The 19984-nt window shown below is 34.4% G+C and overlaps 1 protein-coding gene and 1 long non-coding RNA gene across 4 annotated transcripts; one reads left to right on the top strand and one right to left on the bottom strand.

The window, feature by feature from the left end:
* The first annotated feature begins 7351 nt into the window (after positions 1–7351).
* LOC131076530 (uncharacterized) lies at positions 7352–18730 on the top strand. Of its 3 annotated transcripts, XR_009372023.1 has the most exons (3): positions 7352–9272; positions 16074–16400; positions 16499–16753. It is a non-coding gene; the product is annotated as an uncharacterized LOC131076530 (long non-coding RNA). The 3 variants fall into 3 exon arrangements; XR_009372022.1 differs by lacking the exons at positions 16074–16400; positions 16499–16753 and adding an exon at positions 18504–18730; XR_009113389.2 differs by having other exon boundaries at positions 16074–16753.
* On the bottom strand, positions 11510–15466 carry LOC131076529 (protein NRT1/ PTR FAMILY 4.5). Its single transcript, XM_058013769.2, has 6 exons — positions 15379–15466; positions 15200–15299; positions 14893–15110; positions 12912–13337; positions 12717–12823; positions 11510–12600 (listed from the first exon to the last, which is right to left on the bottom strand). The coding sequence occupies exons 1-6, from the start codon at positions 15379–15381 to the stop codon at positions 11790–11792; spliced, it is 1665 nt and encodes a 554-aa protein (XP_057869752.1). The 5' UTR covers positions 15382–15466; the 3' UTR covers positions 11510–11789.
* Positions 18731–19984: the final 1254 nt, after the last annotated feature.

Raw genomic sequence — 19984 nt, 5'->3', positions numbered from 1 at the left:
CTTGAAGAGTCCCTGCATTCTTTTATTCGACACCATCCCCAGAAAAGGAACCAATTTCTTCTCGGTTCTCAGAGTAAAATTTGCCTCCATTGAACCTACACAAACTGTTCTCTCCAAACTCTATGATGCAAATGACATAAAAAACATTTATCAATCAAATTGTTTGATAATACTCCACTCCCAAACCGAAGTAATTATTTCCTCCATCGTCGTTTGCGACGGGTCATAAATGCATAAGCAATGATATAAAAAGAATGATATTTCGCAGCAGAATTTCTGCATTCCGCCATCGTCTCTAACAGGTACTCTGCACTTGGCAACTGCCTCATTAATTGTAGTGTCTTTGAGAGGGCGTACTCCTCATTACGAGCTGCCTTGCGTGCATGTAGATTGTTTCATGCTTCTAGGACTGCATTAAATCCACTTCCACACTCTGCCATCTCCCTTCCAACACTTGGCCATTTGGCTTGTCATGTCACATCCGATGTTGGAAAGTAGGTCTGCCACTGCATTGGCACCTTGCTTGACGTGGGAGACCCGAAAATCCTCAAAGAGGTTGAGTTTCTCTTGAATGATCTCCACCCAACGAGATAATTTCCATGATGGGGTATTGCCCTTAGTAATTGCGTTGATGACCACTTGGGAATCTCCTTCCAGGTGCAACCTTGGGGTTTTCATGTTTATAGCCAATTCGGTTGCCATAAGTGTCGCCTATACCTCTGCTTCATTATTTGTTCCATCCCGCAGTCATCGTGCTCCTTTGAAAAGGATGAACCCTTTATCATTTCTCGCAACTAATCCCACTGCTGAGGCTCCCGGGTTTCCCCTAGATGCCTCGTCGAAGTTTATTTTTATCCATTCCTTGCTCGACAGTTCCCATGTAACCTCCTCTTTTTCTAAAGGGGGATTAACCTGCAAGGACCCATTAACGAGTTATTAATTTTAAAATTTTAAAGCTATTAAAATAAATATAAATCAAATTTTAACTAAATAAAATGACTTTAAATTAAAAAATAAATAATATTAATATTAATATTAAAAAATAATAATATTTATAATGTATTTATATTATTATGTCGAAGGCATAGTACACTCACATAATGGATGCACAAATATGTGTTAACGAAAATTAAATCATTAAATTTGAGTGTTTGTGACACTTAATGCATAAAAAACAAAAACAATATCTACCACTCACTCTGAGTTTAACTATTAATTAATTATATCTATCTCCATCATTTGTCAATCTAATATTATACTAATAATATAAAGATATGATAATATAATAATAATTAGTCTTAATAGATCTTTTTTGCGAAGAGTAATAGAAATATAAAAATATAAAAAATATTAAAAATATATTAATATCTAAATAATAATTTATTATTGATTACAATATCATAATATAATAATATCCCTGACTCAAAAGGTAAAATTTTCTTTGATTCTCAAGAACCGCATCATTTTTATCTCTAATGGTTTAGACAAATTGATATGGTGCCCTGTGAAGAACAGAAAGTACTCTATCAAGGAAGGGTATAAGGCAATTCATCAGATGTCGGTTCAATCCTATTCACAAAGAGCTTATAACTTCTATTGGAACAACAATATTCTTCCCAAGGTAGGGATGTTTGCTTGGCTTGCTCTACACAAGAGAATACTTACCAATGGGAGACTTGATAAATTGAACATTGCACCTCCATTTGCTTGTGAACTTTGTGGTGAGCATAATGAAACGTTAGATCATGTCCTCCTCCAATGTGATTTTGCTCATAATTGTTGGATGTTTGTGCTTGCTAAACTTTCCTTTAGCATCTCTCTTCCAAATAATGTATGGGATTTGTTCCAGTCCTGGCCAATCTTATACTCATCCTCTCTTTTTGCATGCATTTTGAAAGTGATCCCATCCACAGTAGTATGGTCAATCTGGTGGGAAAGAAATAAGCGTATTTTTAGAAAACAAACTTCTCTTCTTTCTGATGTTTTCAATTACATTGAAAAATCAGTATCAGAATTGGTTAATGCTCTTTCAAATCAATTCAATCCAAGTAAGGAATTTACTTCTTGGGATGGTCAAGTTATTAATTGCTGGAAGAGCATCTCTATTCCCATATCACCTTGCTTTCCGAGAGTGAGGATTACTAAAATTGGCAGAAATAAAGTGAAATGGTGTCCTCCGAATTCACCATATTTTAAATTGAATTTTGATGGCTCCTCTAAAGGGAACTCGGGTGATGCAGGAGCAGGAGTATGCATTAGGGACCATACAGGGTGTGTTTTTGCCTTGAAATATGTTTCCATTCCACCGGGTACTAACAATTATACAGAGGCATATGCTTTGCTTGAAGGCATTCTACTAGTTAAAAAATTGAACATCTCTTATATTCACATCGAAGGCGACTCAACTATTATTATCAACACTTGCATAAAGAGAGATATTGACAATTAGCAGATAAGATATTTGCTTGAACAAGCATGGGCACTTATTGATACATTTGTGAATTTTACTATTTCACATGTGTATAGAGAAGGAAACCGGGTGGTAGATCATTTGGCAAATATGGGAAGTTCCAAGGTAGAACTTAATATGATGGGGTTGAATTGTGATCTCGATTCTTTTCCAATCCTTAGAAAAATAATTTTGGAGGACATGGGTACAGGATAATATTGTACATGGTTATGCTGATGTTTTCATAATGATAAAAAGTTGGTATGCGAGGTATTATAATTGCAGGGTTTCGTGGTTGTGTAGTACCTTAATGATGTGAATGGATGTTGATTTGGGCATCTATGAAGCGAGGCAGACTGTGGACTGCTATGTAAATGTGTAAAACTTTCATGATGTTTTGGTTCAGACTTCATCTTGGTCAACATACTTCAGGAAGCATTCGACACTTGGAGATGATTTGCGGCATTTGGTATTCTGGACAGTACGAGATATATTGTACTTTTGTGGCATATTTTGGAAATAAACTCATCTTTGTGTAATTTGGAAATATATCCATCTCTTTATATTTTTCCTTTCAAAATATAAATATCGTCATTTGATTTTATTTTTATTTTTATTTTAGAAATCCTCCTCACTGTTTTTCTTTTTTTTTGTTCTTTTCAAAAAATCAGATTTTTAAGAGTGGAAATATATTTTGTAAAATAAATTCATTTCTGTGTATTTTGGAAATAAACTCATCTCCATGTAATCTGGAAATATATTCATCTCTGTATATTTTTTTCTTTCAAAATATAAATATTGTCATTTGATTTTATTTTTATTTTAATTTTAGAAATCCTCCTCATTGTTTTCTTTTTTTCAAAAAATCAGATTTTTAAGAGTGGAAATATATTATATAAATTCATTTCTGTGTATTTTAGAAATAAACTCATCTCTGTAATATATTCATCTCTGTATATTTTTTTTCTTTCAAAATATAAATATTGTCATTTTGATTTTAGAAATCCTCCTCCTTGTTGTTTTCTTTTTTTTTTTTTTTCAAAAAATTAGATTTTTAAGAGTGGAAATATATTTTGGAAAATAAAATCATCTCTATGTATTTTGGAAATATATTTTGGAAAATAAATTCATGTTTGTGTATTTTGTAAATAAATTCATCTTTATGTGTTTTGGAAATATATTTTGGAAAATGAATTCAGCTCTGTGTATTTTGGAAATAAATCATCTCTCTGTATTTTGGAAATATATTCATCTATGTATATTTTGGAAATATATCCACCTTCGTGTATTTTTACAAACATATTCATATTCATCTCTGTGTATTTTTATACGATCAATTAAATTTAAATTTTGTTTAAAGTTTATTTAAAAATTGCTTAATGTTAAAGTATTAAATATTAAAATTAATAATTAAAATTTATTAATTTATTTGTGTTAAATAGATATAATTAAATTTTATTAGGATATTAATTATCTTTTTCTATTTTTTTTTATTTTTTTTTGAAGTTGTAATCAAGACAAATCAAATAGTTGAAATAACTTTATTTTTTAAGCAATCCAAATAATTAATTTATATTCTCTATCCTTCAAGTTATTAGAGTGTAATTGGTACCTTGGGGGTTCTTATTTTAATAGGGAAATTAAGGTTAATTCTTAAGCAAGTACTAATTATTTTCTTAATCTTATCTTTATTATAGGTTAAGTTATTTACCCTCATTGACCAATAAATATAGACGGGAATATTTTTAGAGTATTAAGATCGTAATTATTCCTTTCAATCAAGTAGAACATTAAGCTAATATTCCAATTCAAATTGAACTTATAATGGGAATCTTAGCCTCTTGCTTCAATGATGGAAATGATGAGTGCATTGGAAAACTTATTCCTTATTTAAAATGGCTAACACTTTTGCTCAAGCTAGCGAGACGACAAAAAAAAACTTAGTAGTGGTTCGTCTCCAAGAGGAATTACTTTGTGACACTCAGTCATCTCAAACATTTGGGTTCCTTCACTTAGTTCAATTTATAGAAGAGGATTTATCTACCATGTAATTATGTGTCCCCTCATAAACAATTTACACTTTTCGAGTAATATGAAATTATGTTGGTTAGACATGTAGTTGAATACTTGTTTGATTTCAAAGGATTGATTTAATAGTCTTGCTCCCTTAAGAAATAATAATCCCCTAGAAGTTTCTTGATGTTTTCACTCTCAAGCAAGTGTTTCTTTCATAAGATTAGAATCTTAGTTAATTCTCAAGCATTATCTCTTTACACTTATTCCATAGTATTGGATCTTTTTCATCAATTATCACTAGTCAACTTTAAATTAATTCTAGTAGTAAATAGATCCCCTCATTCATATCAAATATTTAAGTTATTTAATAGACATTAAACAAATTTTTTTTATACTTCAAATTAGTGTAAGTATTAAAAAGTTAAAAGAATTTACCTCTCAAGTAATTTGTGCTTGGATTCAGAATTACCCCTTTGTGTATTTCAAGAAATATGAATTAATGTTAGTTAAGGATTTCCTCATACAGAGTATGCAAGGCATTTGAGGATAATCAATTTATGAATAGTCAAAGGCATATAAGACTAGTAAAGGGCGAGATTATATTAATATTGCAATGCAACTAGTATAAATGAATTTATTAACATTAAGTTTAATGATATATTCTATTTTGTAAGAACAAAATATTAATTAGGATTCAAGGAAAACTTTATTTGAAAACCAAATACTTTTACCAAATCTGAAATCGCTTTAACATAAGACTTGACTTATCTTGTGAACCTCAAATCAAGTAATCATATTCTTTTTAAAGACGAAAAAATTTAGAATCAATTGTCCTAGATTATTGGATCCTGATCCTTATCAAGCAAATTGAGTTTCAAGAAAATTAGTATCTTTTAAGTATTATGTTTCAAATTCAAAGTAAGGTTATTATTTGTAGAAGATAATTAAAGATAAAAATTATGTTACTTCAAAAAGAAGAATTAGTTGGGCTTATAGTTCTTCCCTTCAAACAAGTAGGTGTCAAACTCATTTCCAAAGCCCTTCTATTTAATCATTTAATTTTCTTTCAAGCAATTTAGTGTCTTTCAAGTGTTAGGATTTGTGCATAAAGTTTAATGGCTTTGTTCCCAAACAATTATATCTCGCAAGTAATTCAAATCGTTTTTCATAAGTTATCTTTACAAGTATCATAATTTCCAAGCAATTAGTACTTTCATGCTTTTAGTTCAAGTTTCAATTATTATCATAGTTTTTTTTCTACAAAGAAAATACTCTTCGCAAGTAGTTGATTTGTTTATGTTCTTTTCGATTATGTAAAAATTTATACCTTAGTTTTTAATTTCAAGCATAATTCCTTGTATATAATAGTTTCTTTTTTGTATCGGTATATTGCTTCATTTAGGATTCACAGATTAAAAGTTAAATTCCTAGTTAGGCAACTAAATAAGAGGAGTTGAAACAAAAAAACTAGTAGCGTTTGATATCTATGGTGCCTTTGGGTCACGCTTACAGGTAATGCTGTCGTGTTGAAATGCGTTCGATATCTATGGTGCCTTTGGGTCACGCTTACGGGTAATGCCGTCGTGTTGAACTACTGCACTTAATGCCTAATAAAGCTGCACCAATGGCGTCTGTGGCATCGTCCCTATAAAACGCTGGGGAGAAATAAGGGTCATTTAGAAGTTAAAAATCCAAGGGGCGGGTAATCCCCTTTGGATCGATAATCTAAAAAGATAAACCTTAAATAAATTTACATCCGCTCAGTTAAACCTTGGAAAACCCCATTAGGGTTGGTTGTGTGTGACATTTTTTTGGAATTTATTTATCTTGATGAATTTTGGTGGATGATAATGGGTCAAGGGTGCCCATATGATAGGGAATAGGACTTAGTTGTTTTAGGCCACAAGCAGAAGGCCACCTTGAGCCTTTTTGCTATAGAGCTACCATTGTGGGTAGCAACCGCAGAGAAACATTAGATTACATTGCATGATTAAGGGGTTCTTTAAAGGAGATCACACCTAATGATTTTATTAGATTGAATAAATAGTTTTGAAGTAATTCATTTGTTCTATGATCTACAATGACATTAATGCATCACCACTTCCCTACTCCACCAAGCATTATTTCGAAAAAGATTCGAACCAAAGCAACAATATCAACTTAGAACCAAGGAACACTTTTTTTAAATTATATTTTTACTTAAAATCAAATATATTCAATTTAACAAATATATAAAATAAATAATACTAAAAAATATATTATTATAATTAATTAAACTAGATAGGGGAAGAGCACCAGTAGCCGTCATAGCTAACTTCGCGCACCCACAGATCCTAAACGGTACATCGGTTTTTGGTTTTTCTTTTTTAGTTGTCTTCGTATGCGACTTAATTGCTTATAGCTATTGATTTGGCTTCTGGGTAGTAACGATGCACGCTTTGAATCAGTTATGCGCACAAAGGTCAAAAAGTACACATTTCAAAGTGTCGCCTGATACCTAACTAAAGATGTTCCAGTAATCGTCAACTCAAAATCGCTAGTACTTGTTGACAAATGTCCCAATAGTGGTGCACAAATGTTCCAATAGTGGTGCACAAATGGGCCAATTATGAACAAAAAATTACAAAAAATAATCGACTATTGGTACAAAACAAATTTAGTAATAGTGTTTTCACTATGAAGACTAGTAGGGATCAACATGACAATAAGGTGAGGGTTATTGAAACTATGTTATCTATTGATTCTCTTCCCCTAATATAATTAATATACTATAATTTATATTAATATCTATATTTATGATTAATATTTAATATCTATAATGTGATTAATATTTAATATCTATAATTGCCATAACACTCCAGAATGATTTTCTTGAGAGAAGAGCAGAGAAGAGGACATTATCTGGAGATTTTATTTCATTAGATTTGGGGTTTGTTTGTCTTTCAAATCTGCAACTGTTTCAGTACTTGCACGGCTATTAAGGACTGCAGGACACCATTAACGTACATTGCATAGCTTCCTTTTGATGCCTGGATAGCCGGTGCCGAAGAAAGCACTGTCCCATCAGGATAAAGTAAGATAGGAGGGAAAAAGGTCATTGGCAAATGTAGGGCCGCACTTTGTGAGATGTGATTTAGGGATAAACATAAATCTGATTCTACAGAGATTCCAAGGAGTGCCCTGTCCAATACATTGCTGTGTGGGGCATAAGCAATCCAATTTTGAACTATTCATGTCGATCATCTATGTCATGATTCGTCTCGAGAACTGGAAACAATCAAATTTGAAGCAGTAGCTGCCATACCATGTTTGTGGCTGGCCAAGAACTTCTATGGCTTATGTTTGTACCGTCTCGCCCAGAAGAGATGTGGAAGAAATTGACAGAGGTGAGAATGCAGAGCAACCGGTAGAATAGATCCAGACGTTGGTGATTCAGATTGTTTTGAGAAGGCCAACCCACTCCGCTACCAAATTCCTGGCTTAATCTATCCACCCCAAAAAACTGAGAAAGTACCCAAAGGATGTGGAGCACCAGGACAGAGAGGTGGACAAGGGTTTCATTCCTGGGGGAGCTTGGCTGTAGAAAAATTGCAGAAGCCCGGCCAAGGCTAACATATCGGCAATGTCCAGTACCAGAAATTGCCATCCCAGCCACATTACAGAAATGGGCAGTGGCTGGGCTGTGTCAACGAGGGCATGGTCTGTGGCCACTCGCTTGCTTTTCATTTTTACCACCGTCGCCACACCCATGGCCACTGCCGACCTCTGCAACTGGGTTATTCCGCTTTTTTGCCCTGTGATTTGCTGTGTAAAGGGCACAAATGCGCGCTCGTAAAGAGGCACCAGAATCATCATAAATAGCAGAGGAATTGCAGTGAGAGAGGTGGCTCCAATTTGTGCAGGGACCTGTTCATGCTACTTCCTTGCTGCACCGAGAAGGTCTGTAGCTGTGCCAGGCAGCAATTCATCATTAGCGTGCTTGCAAAAATGGGTAATACTCTTATCACTAGTTTTGTTTCCTCCACTTGCGTCACAGTGCACACCCTCCACCGGCTTCTTTTGCTTGTAATGTCCCCACCTAATGTAGCCTTGTCCAGAAACCTGCTCGGGTTATAAGATCCACTCGCGGTTTTATTATTTTTATCGTAATCGAACCAGAATATTTTTCACAATGAGAATGGGTATTGAAGGGTAAGAAAGAAAACGAATTTTGGTGCCAAAATTGGTCTCTTGGCTAAGAAGCTACCTAATCAGGAAATGTGGAGTCTGTGACGGGGGAATTGTGCAACGGGAGCATTCGGTTTTTCATAGCAGCTACCACCTACAGAAGAGAAAGACATACAGAAATTGCAATCCTAGGTTATACTGCACCCACACAATTAGGGTTACCGCTAAGAGACCTCCCACAGAGACTGAAGAAGTAGAGGTTGAAGAATGTGGAAAGGAGCCTTTTTTGCAGAGGGTTGTTGCCCTAACTGTCGAACTGGTCCGCCCCTAATGCTACCATATACAATCCCGTGTAAAGCATGCCTGCCTGCCCTGCGTTTGGATGCTCGCTACTGCCTGCCTCTGGTTTCATTTTAGGTATCTGAGCTTGCACTGTCAACATTATTAGCCCCTGACAAACGCAATCCATATACCATTAATCCATATAGATATGTGGATGGTGGTGCTCAATAAATATTACCAAATCGCTACCATTATCGTGGGCCTGAAGAAACTCACATCTATCAGTGAAACTCATGCTAGGTACTTTCAAATGCTGGTTTAGCTACAGATATAACAAGCGCAGTTATCTCTGAACCAGGTATCATATTTAAAAGGATGCTTTTATTGTTTCAAGGGATACTATTTGAAAATAACTGGCTGATCCGAAAGTTCATAAAAAAAATCACACAGTCTAATTCTAATCTAGAAACAACAGTATTTAAATAATTGGGTGGGTTTGGTTTGTATTGTGTTCAGAATCAGGGTTATCAGATATGCGTGGTTTTAAAGTGTTAACTAAATTTTTATAGATTAATTAATTTGACTAGGGGTGTATATCGTATATAAATAATTTTAATGTATTAGTGGATGAATATAAAATTGTATTAAAAAATATATATTATGATAATCATTTTTTTTTTAATATAGGTAGATGAGTTGTTTCTTTTTAGATTGGTATGCAATTAATATATTTTTGACTAGGCATCATAGTTAAGTTGGATGATGAAAAATTAAATTATTTGATAGTTTGAAATAATCTATTTAGCTTTCTTTAATATATGTAGATGTGTTGTTTCTTTTTAGATTGATATGCAATTAATTTACTTTTTGATTAGGCATTACATTTAAATTGGATGATTGAAAAATCAAACTATTTGATTATCTGAAATAATTTACTTAGCTTAAGTATAACCTATATTGATGGTAAAAAATAAGATGACAATATATCAATTCAACTTGCATGATGTAAAAAATCAAACTATTTGATTATCTGAAATAATTCACTGAATTTAACTGTATCACACATTGATGATAAAAAATAAGATGACTGCACATCAGTTCAAAAAATAATATATCTATCTATATTAATGAATTACTATTGAGACCCTACACTTTTAACACAATTTAAAAAATTACACTTAATATATCATTACTATTTAATTGTATTTGAACCCAGTCTTCACTCACCCCCTCATTTTTTCCTAGAAGACAGCTTGACTTTGTTACTGATATTATTACCTAATTGATAGCTGACTATCTCCCCTAGTGGAATTCCTCCTAAGGGGGCAAATATATCGGTATTGAGAGCAGATCTTTTCTTGGAGGTTAATCTCAGTTCTGTCTTGAGGTTATACTCTCAATTTACCACGAAGAATTTCTATTATTCATAATCATTTTGTTACTTGAGAATCTAAATTTTAGAGTATAATTTGTTTTGGTTGAAAAAAATCATCTAAACTTTTCTGAACATATTATTATAGAAGAAATTATACATTCATAATATCATGAATTTTAGCTGAAAATTCTTTAACTGAAAACTAAAAACTGAAAATAGTCATTCACCCGAAATCACACACCTTAACATAAAAACTGACCAACATTTCTATAGATCCAAAGAAGATGATTGTCTATAGAAATGGTCATATTCTCGAGCACCTCCACCACTGCGCATGCAAGCCAAATTCCTTTCAATGAATGATTGCTTTTTCCTATATATACCAGAAACACAAAAGGAAAAGTGAAGGCACCGAATATGAATTTGGCTGCTTTCGTTATGCCATGCTGGGAAGTCGAAGCAGGTCGACCTTTCCAGTCCACATAACTCCCCGATTTGGTGTTGCCATCCGCCTGCTCATGAAAGCAATATAACGTTGAGCTATAGTAGATGAACAAAACTAAACGACCACCACTTCAAATTCATTCATACCATTTTTATTGGATTGATTTTCAGTCCACTTGTTGAGTACAGTTATTTTTAGTCGAACACTTTTACAGGGCAAAATGGCAGAAGAATCGAATAAAACATGGTACCTATTTTGTATTAGTGGAAGAAATTACAGAGCTCGGGAATGGCGGCGTGGAAGAGAACCAAGAATCACAAACTCTACCGAGGAAAGATTTCTTAGGTCTACACGAGGCAGGCAAGGCACAAAAATAGATGGCAGGTCCCCTTCTATGCTTGAATCATCTTGAAATCACAATCAAATTTAATAAAATCAGGGAACAATGGCGAGGAAGATTGTAAACCATAGTTTTTGCTGTAGGAAGTGAATTGTATATTTTTTATGTTTCACAGTTGCTTGAGGTTATGGAGATTAGTGACGGAAACTAAGTAAGTGATTCTATGATTAATAGTTTGTAGTATTTTTGAGGTGTTTTTATTGGATTTTTTTATTTTATTCATAATTTTAAAGCATTCATTTTAAGTGTTGGTACTGTAAGGGTTCAGAGAAAAAATATCAACCAATGTAATTTAAAGTTACGAATCTAAATGTAGGAAAAGTTCAATAAAAGCTATTGAGAATTTAATTATCGGACTAAACAATATATTCCTTCTTACGAAGAATACACTGTCCCATCAGAGTAAAGAAGGTAAGGAGGGAAAAAGGCCATTGGCAAATGTAGAGCTGCACTTTGCGAGACGTGATACATGGATGAACATAAAGCTGATTCTACAGAGATTCCAAGGAGCGTCCCGTCCAATACATTGCTGTGTGGGGCATAAGCAATCCAACTTTAACTATTCATCTATCTCATGATTCATGTCTCGAGAACTGGAAACAACCAATTTTGCAGCAGTACCTGTCATGCCAAGTTTGTGGGTGGCCAAGAACTTCTATGGTTTATATTTGTACCATTTCGCCCAGAAGAGATAGTGGAAGAAATTGACAGAGGTGAGAATGCAGAGCAGCCAGTAGAAAAGATCAAGACGTTGGCGATTAAGATTGTTGCCAGAAAGCCAACCCACTCCGCTACCAAATTCCTGGCTTATTCTATTCACCCCCATTACCAATACTGAACTGAGAAAGTACCCAAAAGATGTGGAGCACCAGGACAGAGAGGTGGACAAAGATTTCATTCCTGGGGGAGCTTGGCTGTAGAAAAACTGCAGAAGCCCGGCCAAGGTAAACATATCAGCAATACCCAGTACCAGAAACTGCCATCCCAGCCACATTACAGAAATGGGCAGTGGTTGGGCTGTGTCAAGGAGAGCATGGTCTGTGGCCACCCGCTTCCTTTTCATTTCCACCGCTGCTGCCACACCCATGGCCACTGCCGACAGGAGGAGCCCAATTCCCACCCTCTGCAACTGGGTTATTCCGCTTTCTTGCCCTGTGATTCGCCGTGCAAGTGGCACAAATGCCCGCTCGTATAGCGGCACTAGAACCACCATAAATACCAGAGGAATTGCAGTAAGAGAGGCGGCTGGTATCTCCAATCTGTGCAGGGCCCTGTTCATGGTACTTCCTTGCTGTACAGAAAAGGTCTGCAGCTGGGCCAGGCAGCAATTCATCATTATTGTACTTGCAAATATAGGTAATAGTTTTAGTACTAGTTTTGTTTCCTCCACCTGCTTCACAGTGCACACCCTCCACCGGCTTCTTGTGCTTGTAATTTCCCAACCCAATGTAGCCTTGTCCAGAAACCTGCTCGGGTCATAAGATCCACCCACGGTTTCATTGTTTTAATCATAATCTAACCAAAAGATTTTTCGCAATGAGAGTGGGTATTGAAGGGTAATAAAGAAAACGAATTTTGGTACCGAAATTGGTCCGTTTGCTGAGAAGCGACATAATCAGGAAATGTGGAGTCTGTGACGCGGGAATTGTGCAACGGGAGCTTTCGGTTTCTCATGGCAGCTACAATCACCTACAGAAGAGTAAAACGTATAGAAATCTCAGAGCCTAAAGGATGGGGGAATTTAAAGTCCAGGAACCAGGGTCCAGACATGTCTGACCTGAGCTATGCGCGTGAGGGGACTTCCGCTTGGTATCTTGTTGCTGTATGTGGTTAAACCGAGGGCGAATGAGAGGAGAGCAATAAATATGGCCGCTGTAGAAATGAAGAAACCCCACTGCCATCCTAGGTTGTCCTGCACCCACACAATTATAGTAACCGCTAACAGTCCTCCCACACAGAGACTGAAGAAGTAGAAGTTGAAGAATGTGGAAAGGAGCCTTTTTTGCAGAGGGTTGTTGCCCTCACTGTCAAACTGGTCCGCCCCATGAGCTGGTAACGAGGATTTCACGCCCCCCGCCCCTAATGCTACCATATACAATCCTGTGTACAGCATGCCTGCCTGCCCTGCGTTTGGATGCTCGCTACTGCCTACCTCTGGTTTCATTCTAGGTATCTGAGCTTGCACTGTCAACATTATTAGCCCCTGACAAATGCCATCAGTATACCATCAATATAAATATGTGGATGGTGCTCACTAAATAATACCAAATCGCTATTTCAAATGGTGTTTTAATTACAAGTATATCAATGCCAGATAATTTTGGATTGTATTTTAATTTTTTTTATCAATATTATTTTTGAATTGATTATGTGAAATTTTTAGCATCAACATTTTGGATCACAGTTCATCATCAATAATAGAATGTTCAGTGATGTTTTCATTGGGTTAAGTTATAGTCTTTGGAAATAATTAGGAGAGTTTGGTTTGTACTGTGTTTAGAATCAGGATTTTCATATATGAGAGGTTTTAAATTGTTCACTAAAATTTTATAGGTTAGTTAATTTGGCTAGATGTATTATGTATATTTGTAGTTAAATGAATAATAATATATTAATTAAGAAATATAAAATTGTATTCAAAATATATGGTAGGGATAACAATTTATTAATCTGACTAGAGATTAAAACCATTAGATTATCTTAAATAATTCATCCAGCTTAATTGCTATGCATATTGATGGTCTAAAATAAGATTATTGATGATCCAAAATAAGATTATTGCATATCAATTCAAGTTGGATGATAAAAGAAATTAAACCATTTGATTAGCTTAATTGTAATGCACATAAGATGACTGAGCATGTCAATATAAAATTTAATTACATGTCTATCTATAATAATGGATTATTATCAGACTTTATATTTTTAACCCAATTTTTAAAAATAACACCTAATATATTATTATTTAATTATATTTAAACCCAGTCTTCACTCAGCCCCTCATTTTTCTTTTTAGTTTACTTGTCAATAGGGATTGACACAGTGGAAATAACTATAAAGACAGTTATAGAAGATAAGACTCTGTTACTAATGCTATCACCCAATTGATAGCTGGCTCTCCCTTACTGAAATTCTACGCAGGGGCAAATATGTCAGTACTGAAAAGTAGATTTTTTCTTGGCAGTTAAACTCAGTTTTTCCTTGTTATTTTATATCATTCATAAGGTTTTCTGTTGGAAGTTAAACTCAGGCTTTTCCTTGTTATTTTATATCATTCATAAGATTTTCTGTTGGAAGTTAAACTCAGGCTTTTTATTGGAGGTCAAACTCAAGTTTTTTCTATTGTAGAAATTTAATATATATTGTATATTCTTTTTGTTTAGAAGATTTTATATAGATTATTTTGTTATTCAATATGAAAATGCGATTTTTAGACTGAAGTTTCTTTGACTGAGAATTAAAGATTAGGACTTTTTCTTATTCTTTAAGAAATTTTTCATCTTTATCTTTATGAAATCATTTTATTGTTTTTTGGATTGAAAATTAAAATTAATAATTTCTGTTCCACCAAAATGATCTAAACAGTCAATTTTTTTTTTTTTATCTAAAACACCTAAAAAAAAGTCAAAGAAACTTACAAACATATCTATAGATCTCTTTAATAGATCATTTTATTGTTTTTTAGATTGAAAACTAAAATTAAAAATATCCATTCCACCAAAATTATTATAACACCTAAAAAAATCAAAGAAACTTACAAGCGTCTCTATAGATCCAAAGAAGATGATTGTCCAGAACCTGCTAACGAAGGAGTCAGAAACAAAGCCACCAACGAGCGTCAACAAAAATGATGTTCCCATGTAATTGGTGAGCATGTTGGCTGAATCAGCGATGGAATAGTGCATGGAGGAATGGAAGTAGGTGATCAGATTAGTAGCAATAGAAATAAAGGTCATATTCTCGAGCACTTCCACCACTGCGCAATCAAACCAAATTCCGTTCCATGAGTACTTGCTTTTTCCTATATATACTACAAAACAAAAGGAAAGGTGAAAGTACAGGCACCGAATATAAATTTGGCTGCTTTCATTCCGCCATGCTTGGAACTCGAAGCAGGTCGACCTTTCCAGTCCACATAACTCTCCAATCTAATGTCGCTATCCGCCTGCTCATGAAAGCAATACAATGTTGAGCTATAGTAAACCAACAAGACTAAAGAACAACCTCTCGAAATTCATTCATACCATTTTATATTGGATTGGTTTTCACCCCACTTCTTGATTGCAGTTATATTCAGTCGAACACTTCTTACAGGGCAAAATGGCAGACGAATCAAAGAAAACATTGTACCAATTTTGTATTAGTGTAGGATTTTATAGAGAGCTCGGGAATAACGGCGTGGGAGAGAACCAAGAATCACAAACTCTACCCAAGCATCCAGTGAAAAAAAGAAAGATTTCTTAGGTCTACACGAGGCAGGCAAGGCACATTAATAGATGGTAGGTCCCCTTTTATGCTTGAAACAATATGTAATCACAAGTAGAATTCTACAAATAGGGAACAATGGCGAAGATGACTGCAAGCCACAGTTTTTTTCCTGTAGGAAGTGTATTGTATATTTTTTTATGTTTTATAGTTGGTTGAGGTTATGGGGATTAGTGATTTGCTAAAAGTGTTTCTATGAGTAATATTTTGTAGTACTTTTTGGAACATTATTGTTGGGTTTTTTATTCTTATTCATAATTTTGATGCATTCATGTAAATCGTAGAACTGTTTTGTTGATTGGTATCCATACATGCATAAGAGTTTGAAGAAAAAGCTTCATTAATGTATTGTGAATGGTGTGAATTTTATACAATAGCGAAGAATATTATTACCTTTTTATTTATATCTAAAGAATTTGTTCAACAAAATATATATCTTATTTTGATTGCACAGAGAATAATAGAAGAATCAATCTTCAGTGGGACTTGCAAAATAACACATACAACTATAACTTTCATCTACATAAACTGCCCTCCACCCTACAGCAAATCCAAGAAAATTGAACCTACCATCACTATCTTTTGTGATGTTTGATTTTCCACTAAACCACATCAGCTAAAGTTGGGGTTGCTGGAGACAAAAAGAATTCCAATTGCCTGTCCAGAAATAGAGTTGCTCAACTTCTAGAAGGAAGTGAAAGCAGCAGCTTCAACTTGCATGGTAAATGGTTGGTGAGGGAATAAAGCATCCTGCCAATTGTTTGCTTTTTTATCTCCATTGGTATTTTTCTTTCGCTTTCTACCCATCATTTTTGACCAATATCTTTGCGTGTTAAACTTGGTTCTACTTACTTTATTTATTCTGTTCAATCCTTGCAGAAACAATAAATGGAAAGAAAAAGAGATCCTGTAGACCCATTCCTTAAACGACGATGCAAAGCTCATTTCATACGATTCCCAATGATATTTACTGATTATCATATCTATATTTACTGATTGTTAATCTGTATATACTGATCATCATGACAATGCCCTGTGATTCACACTGTTAACTACACATACATTTCAGTCATGGCATTTTCTGACATGGTCTTGCAGCAAAAGCATCTTATTAATATAGAATTACTTTACCTACCTTTATCGACTCTCCAATGTGTGGTACAGTGATGAGAATGAAAACAACAGTTTCAAAATATATGTATTCTGTGGAAAATTTCAGGAAAGTTTGGTTTCAAGTCAACAAAAATAAAGAAACCAATGTCCATATTCAATGGATATTAAGGCAAGACTTAACTGCAAATACAGGTGTATATGTGAATAACATCGCAGTAGCATCTTTTTCTAATTTGTTTGTGACATCATCAGAATTATATATGTACATGTGATTGTAGGGTGTTTCAGGATAACATTCGGTCATTATTTTTTATAATTTATTTATAACATAATGAGTAAGCATACATTTCTTCATTTCTTTTTGAACAAAGAAATTATAACATGACGAGTGAGCATACATCTGAAACAAAAGTCTTCTTTTTGCTAAACAATCACGAGTAGGTGAATCCCCTCCATTATTATCTTTGCCCATTTTTTGAATAAACAGATTATAGTATAATGAGTAAGCATACATCTCTTCGCCTTTTTTTGAACAAGTACACTACAACATGATGAATACGCATACTCTAAGCTAGAAATTGTCCTTTTACTAAACAACTACAAGTAGGGGGATATCGTCCATCGAAGTCACCCAAAAGTTGAACTTTGCCCAACTCCACCTTTAGGGATTTAAACCTTGGTGGATGGTGTAATCAAGAGCACACAATAAATAAATTTTGTAGAAATCATATGAGAAGGGTTGTGTCTATTGGTTACAAGCTAGCTAAATTTAGCCTGTTTTTCTTTTTGCTATAACTTTTGCATCCAATTCCTATTTTTTGCAAACAAGATATTGTCGAAAAACTAATTCTAAGCTCAATATAACAATGCAAACAAGTGGGTGTTTCAGAACAAGTTGAATGAAGATGAAAAAGTCACAAGGAACAAGATAAGATTGGTGTGTAAGGGATATTCTGCTGGATATTGTTGAGAAGTTTGCTGGAACAATGTTTGGTCATTGATGTCAACATATTCCTCTATGTGTTTCAGTGTTGTAGTCTGATTAAGTAAGGTGGTTTGGCCAGTGTGTTTCAGATGAGTTGCTGTGGATTAAAAGGTTTTGAGATAAGTATTTCTAGTTGATTCAGTAGAAGTTTCAGTGGTCCGCATGATGATTTGTTAGAGTTATGTGATCTGGTATTGAGGTTGGTTGTTCAGTTGTTTGTGGTTGTTGCTCCGCATTGCTCTGGGATTGCAATATCTTTGTTTCGGATTTGGCAGAGTGTTTGAGACATTCTGGTGTGTCCTCAATTTAGATGGTTCGTGATTTGGATGTTCACAAGCATATCTTTCAGTTTGATAGTCAATTGAGTTAGTGTTCTTGAAGTTCGGTATATCGATGATGAAGATTCTAGTAAGTCGTAATGTTACGGATGTTGTTACGGTGATTCATGATGCTTGTGGATGTTTCTAGATTGTGTTCTATTTGTGTTGGTCTTTGTTGATCGTTGTGCACGTTAATGATGTTTTTCTTTGTCGGATAATGTTTTTCGTGTTATGCGACATTCATGTTGATTGTGGCATGTTGCGGAAGTTCGAGGCATAATTCCTGGAGGTGTTTCATGTTCGTGGTGGTGATTTGGGTTCCTACTATGTCTTAGCCAACATTGTTTTGGTTCGCATGTTTCATTGTAGCGTGTGTGGTCATATTTTGTAATTTGTATTGTGGGTTGAGCCAACTTTGAAATATAGGTTGATGATTTGTATAAAATGATGTAATTTTGTGTTGCAGATGTATATGTGGAATCTGCGAGTGTGTGAAAAGTGCGAATAAAGCTTTGATATTTCGGTAGCAGAGGTGAAATGCGAAAGAAGTGTTGCAAAGCAGTATATGAGCTTTACTAGAACTGTAACCATGCATTAGGAGATGCTATTCTATCAATTCAAGATCTTCAGGATGTAATTCAAATTTTTTTGTAAGATAGTGAGTCTTCTCGAGGGTTGTAGCCCTTGTTGTTATTGTGTTTTGAGTAGTGAGCTCTAAGCAATGTGCCTAAATGCATGTGCATTCCGCATTGTAATATTTTATATGCTTCTAGCAAGGTATCATCTTATTGTGGGTAGGTTCCCATCGTGGTTTTTCCCTTAACTGGATTTTCCACGTCAAATTTTTTGGTGCTATGTGTGTTATTGACATGGTGTTGATTTATGCTTTCATTGTTAGTAATCAGATCTAAAGTTGAGTTTAAGATAAGTAAAGTTTTGTGAAAACTTATTCACGCCCCCTTGCCTTCTCAGTTTTCTACCTTGTTGCCAACATAGTCACAGGTTGAATGCATAGATTTTGAGAAGACATTTGTTTTGGTTACAAGAATGGAGGCTATAAGGATGTTTCTTGCATTTGTTGCTTACAAGACCTTTAAAGTGTACCAGATGGATATATCAAGTCAACATTCTTGAATGGAAATTTGAAGTTGTATGCATTAAATAACTAGATGGATTCAAGTTGTTAGAAGATCCAGACATGGTTTGTAGAGTCGGAAATGTACTTTATAGACTCGAGCAAGTTCCTAGAACTTGGTATGCAAGGTTGGTTGGATAGGTATTTGATGGAATATAATTTCATAAAAGACACTACAAATAACAAACTTTATTTCGAAGTTGAAGGTGTAAACTATTGATTGTTATTGTGTATGTTGAGGATATCATATTTGGAGGAGATGATAATTTATGTAGAAGTTTGTAGAAGGGTTGTACAAGGAATTTGAGATGTCTATGATAGGTGAGCTGTCATTTTTCCCTGCTCTTCAAGTTAATCAAAAAATGACTTTTTCATTTCTCAGACCAAGTATATCAAGAAGATATTGAAGATGTTTGGGATAGAGAATTCTAAACCAATTGCAACCCCTATGGCTACTATTTGTAAGTTAAGCAAGGATGATGGATTTCCAAATATAGATAAAAAATAATATAGATCTATGATTGGAGGTTTATTGTATTTGATTACTTCAAGAGCAGATATTACACAAGTTGTTTGTTTGATTGCTAGATATCAAGCTAATCCTAAGCAACCTCATAATCAAGCAATGAAAAGGATATTCAAATATTTAAAAGGGATTATAGATTATGGACTATGGTACAAGAAAGAATGATGATTTCACTCTAAAAGCATATATAGGTGTTGATTGGGTTAGATGTTCTTATGACAAGAAAAGTACAAGTGGTGTTGCATTTTTCGTGGGAGACAAATTGGGTTCTTGGTTGAATAGGAAA

Source organism: Cryptomeria japonica, chromosome 3 (assembly GCF_030272615.1).
Source record: "Cryptomeria japonica chromosome 3, Sugi_1.0, whole genome shotgun sequence".
NCBI lineage: Eukaryota > Viridiplantae > Streptophyta > Pinopsida > Cupressales > Cupressaceae > Cryptomeria > Cryptomeria japonica.
The sequence above is the reverse complement of the archived record's forward strand: the minus strand, read 5'-3'. Positions and strand labels throughout refer to the sequence as shown.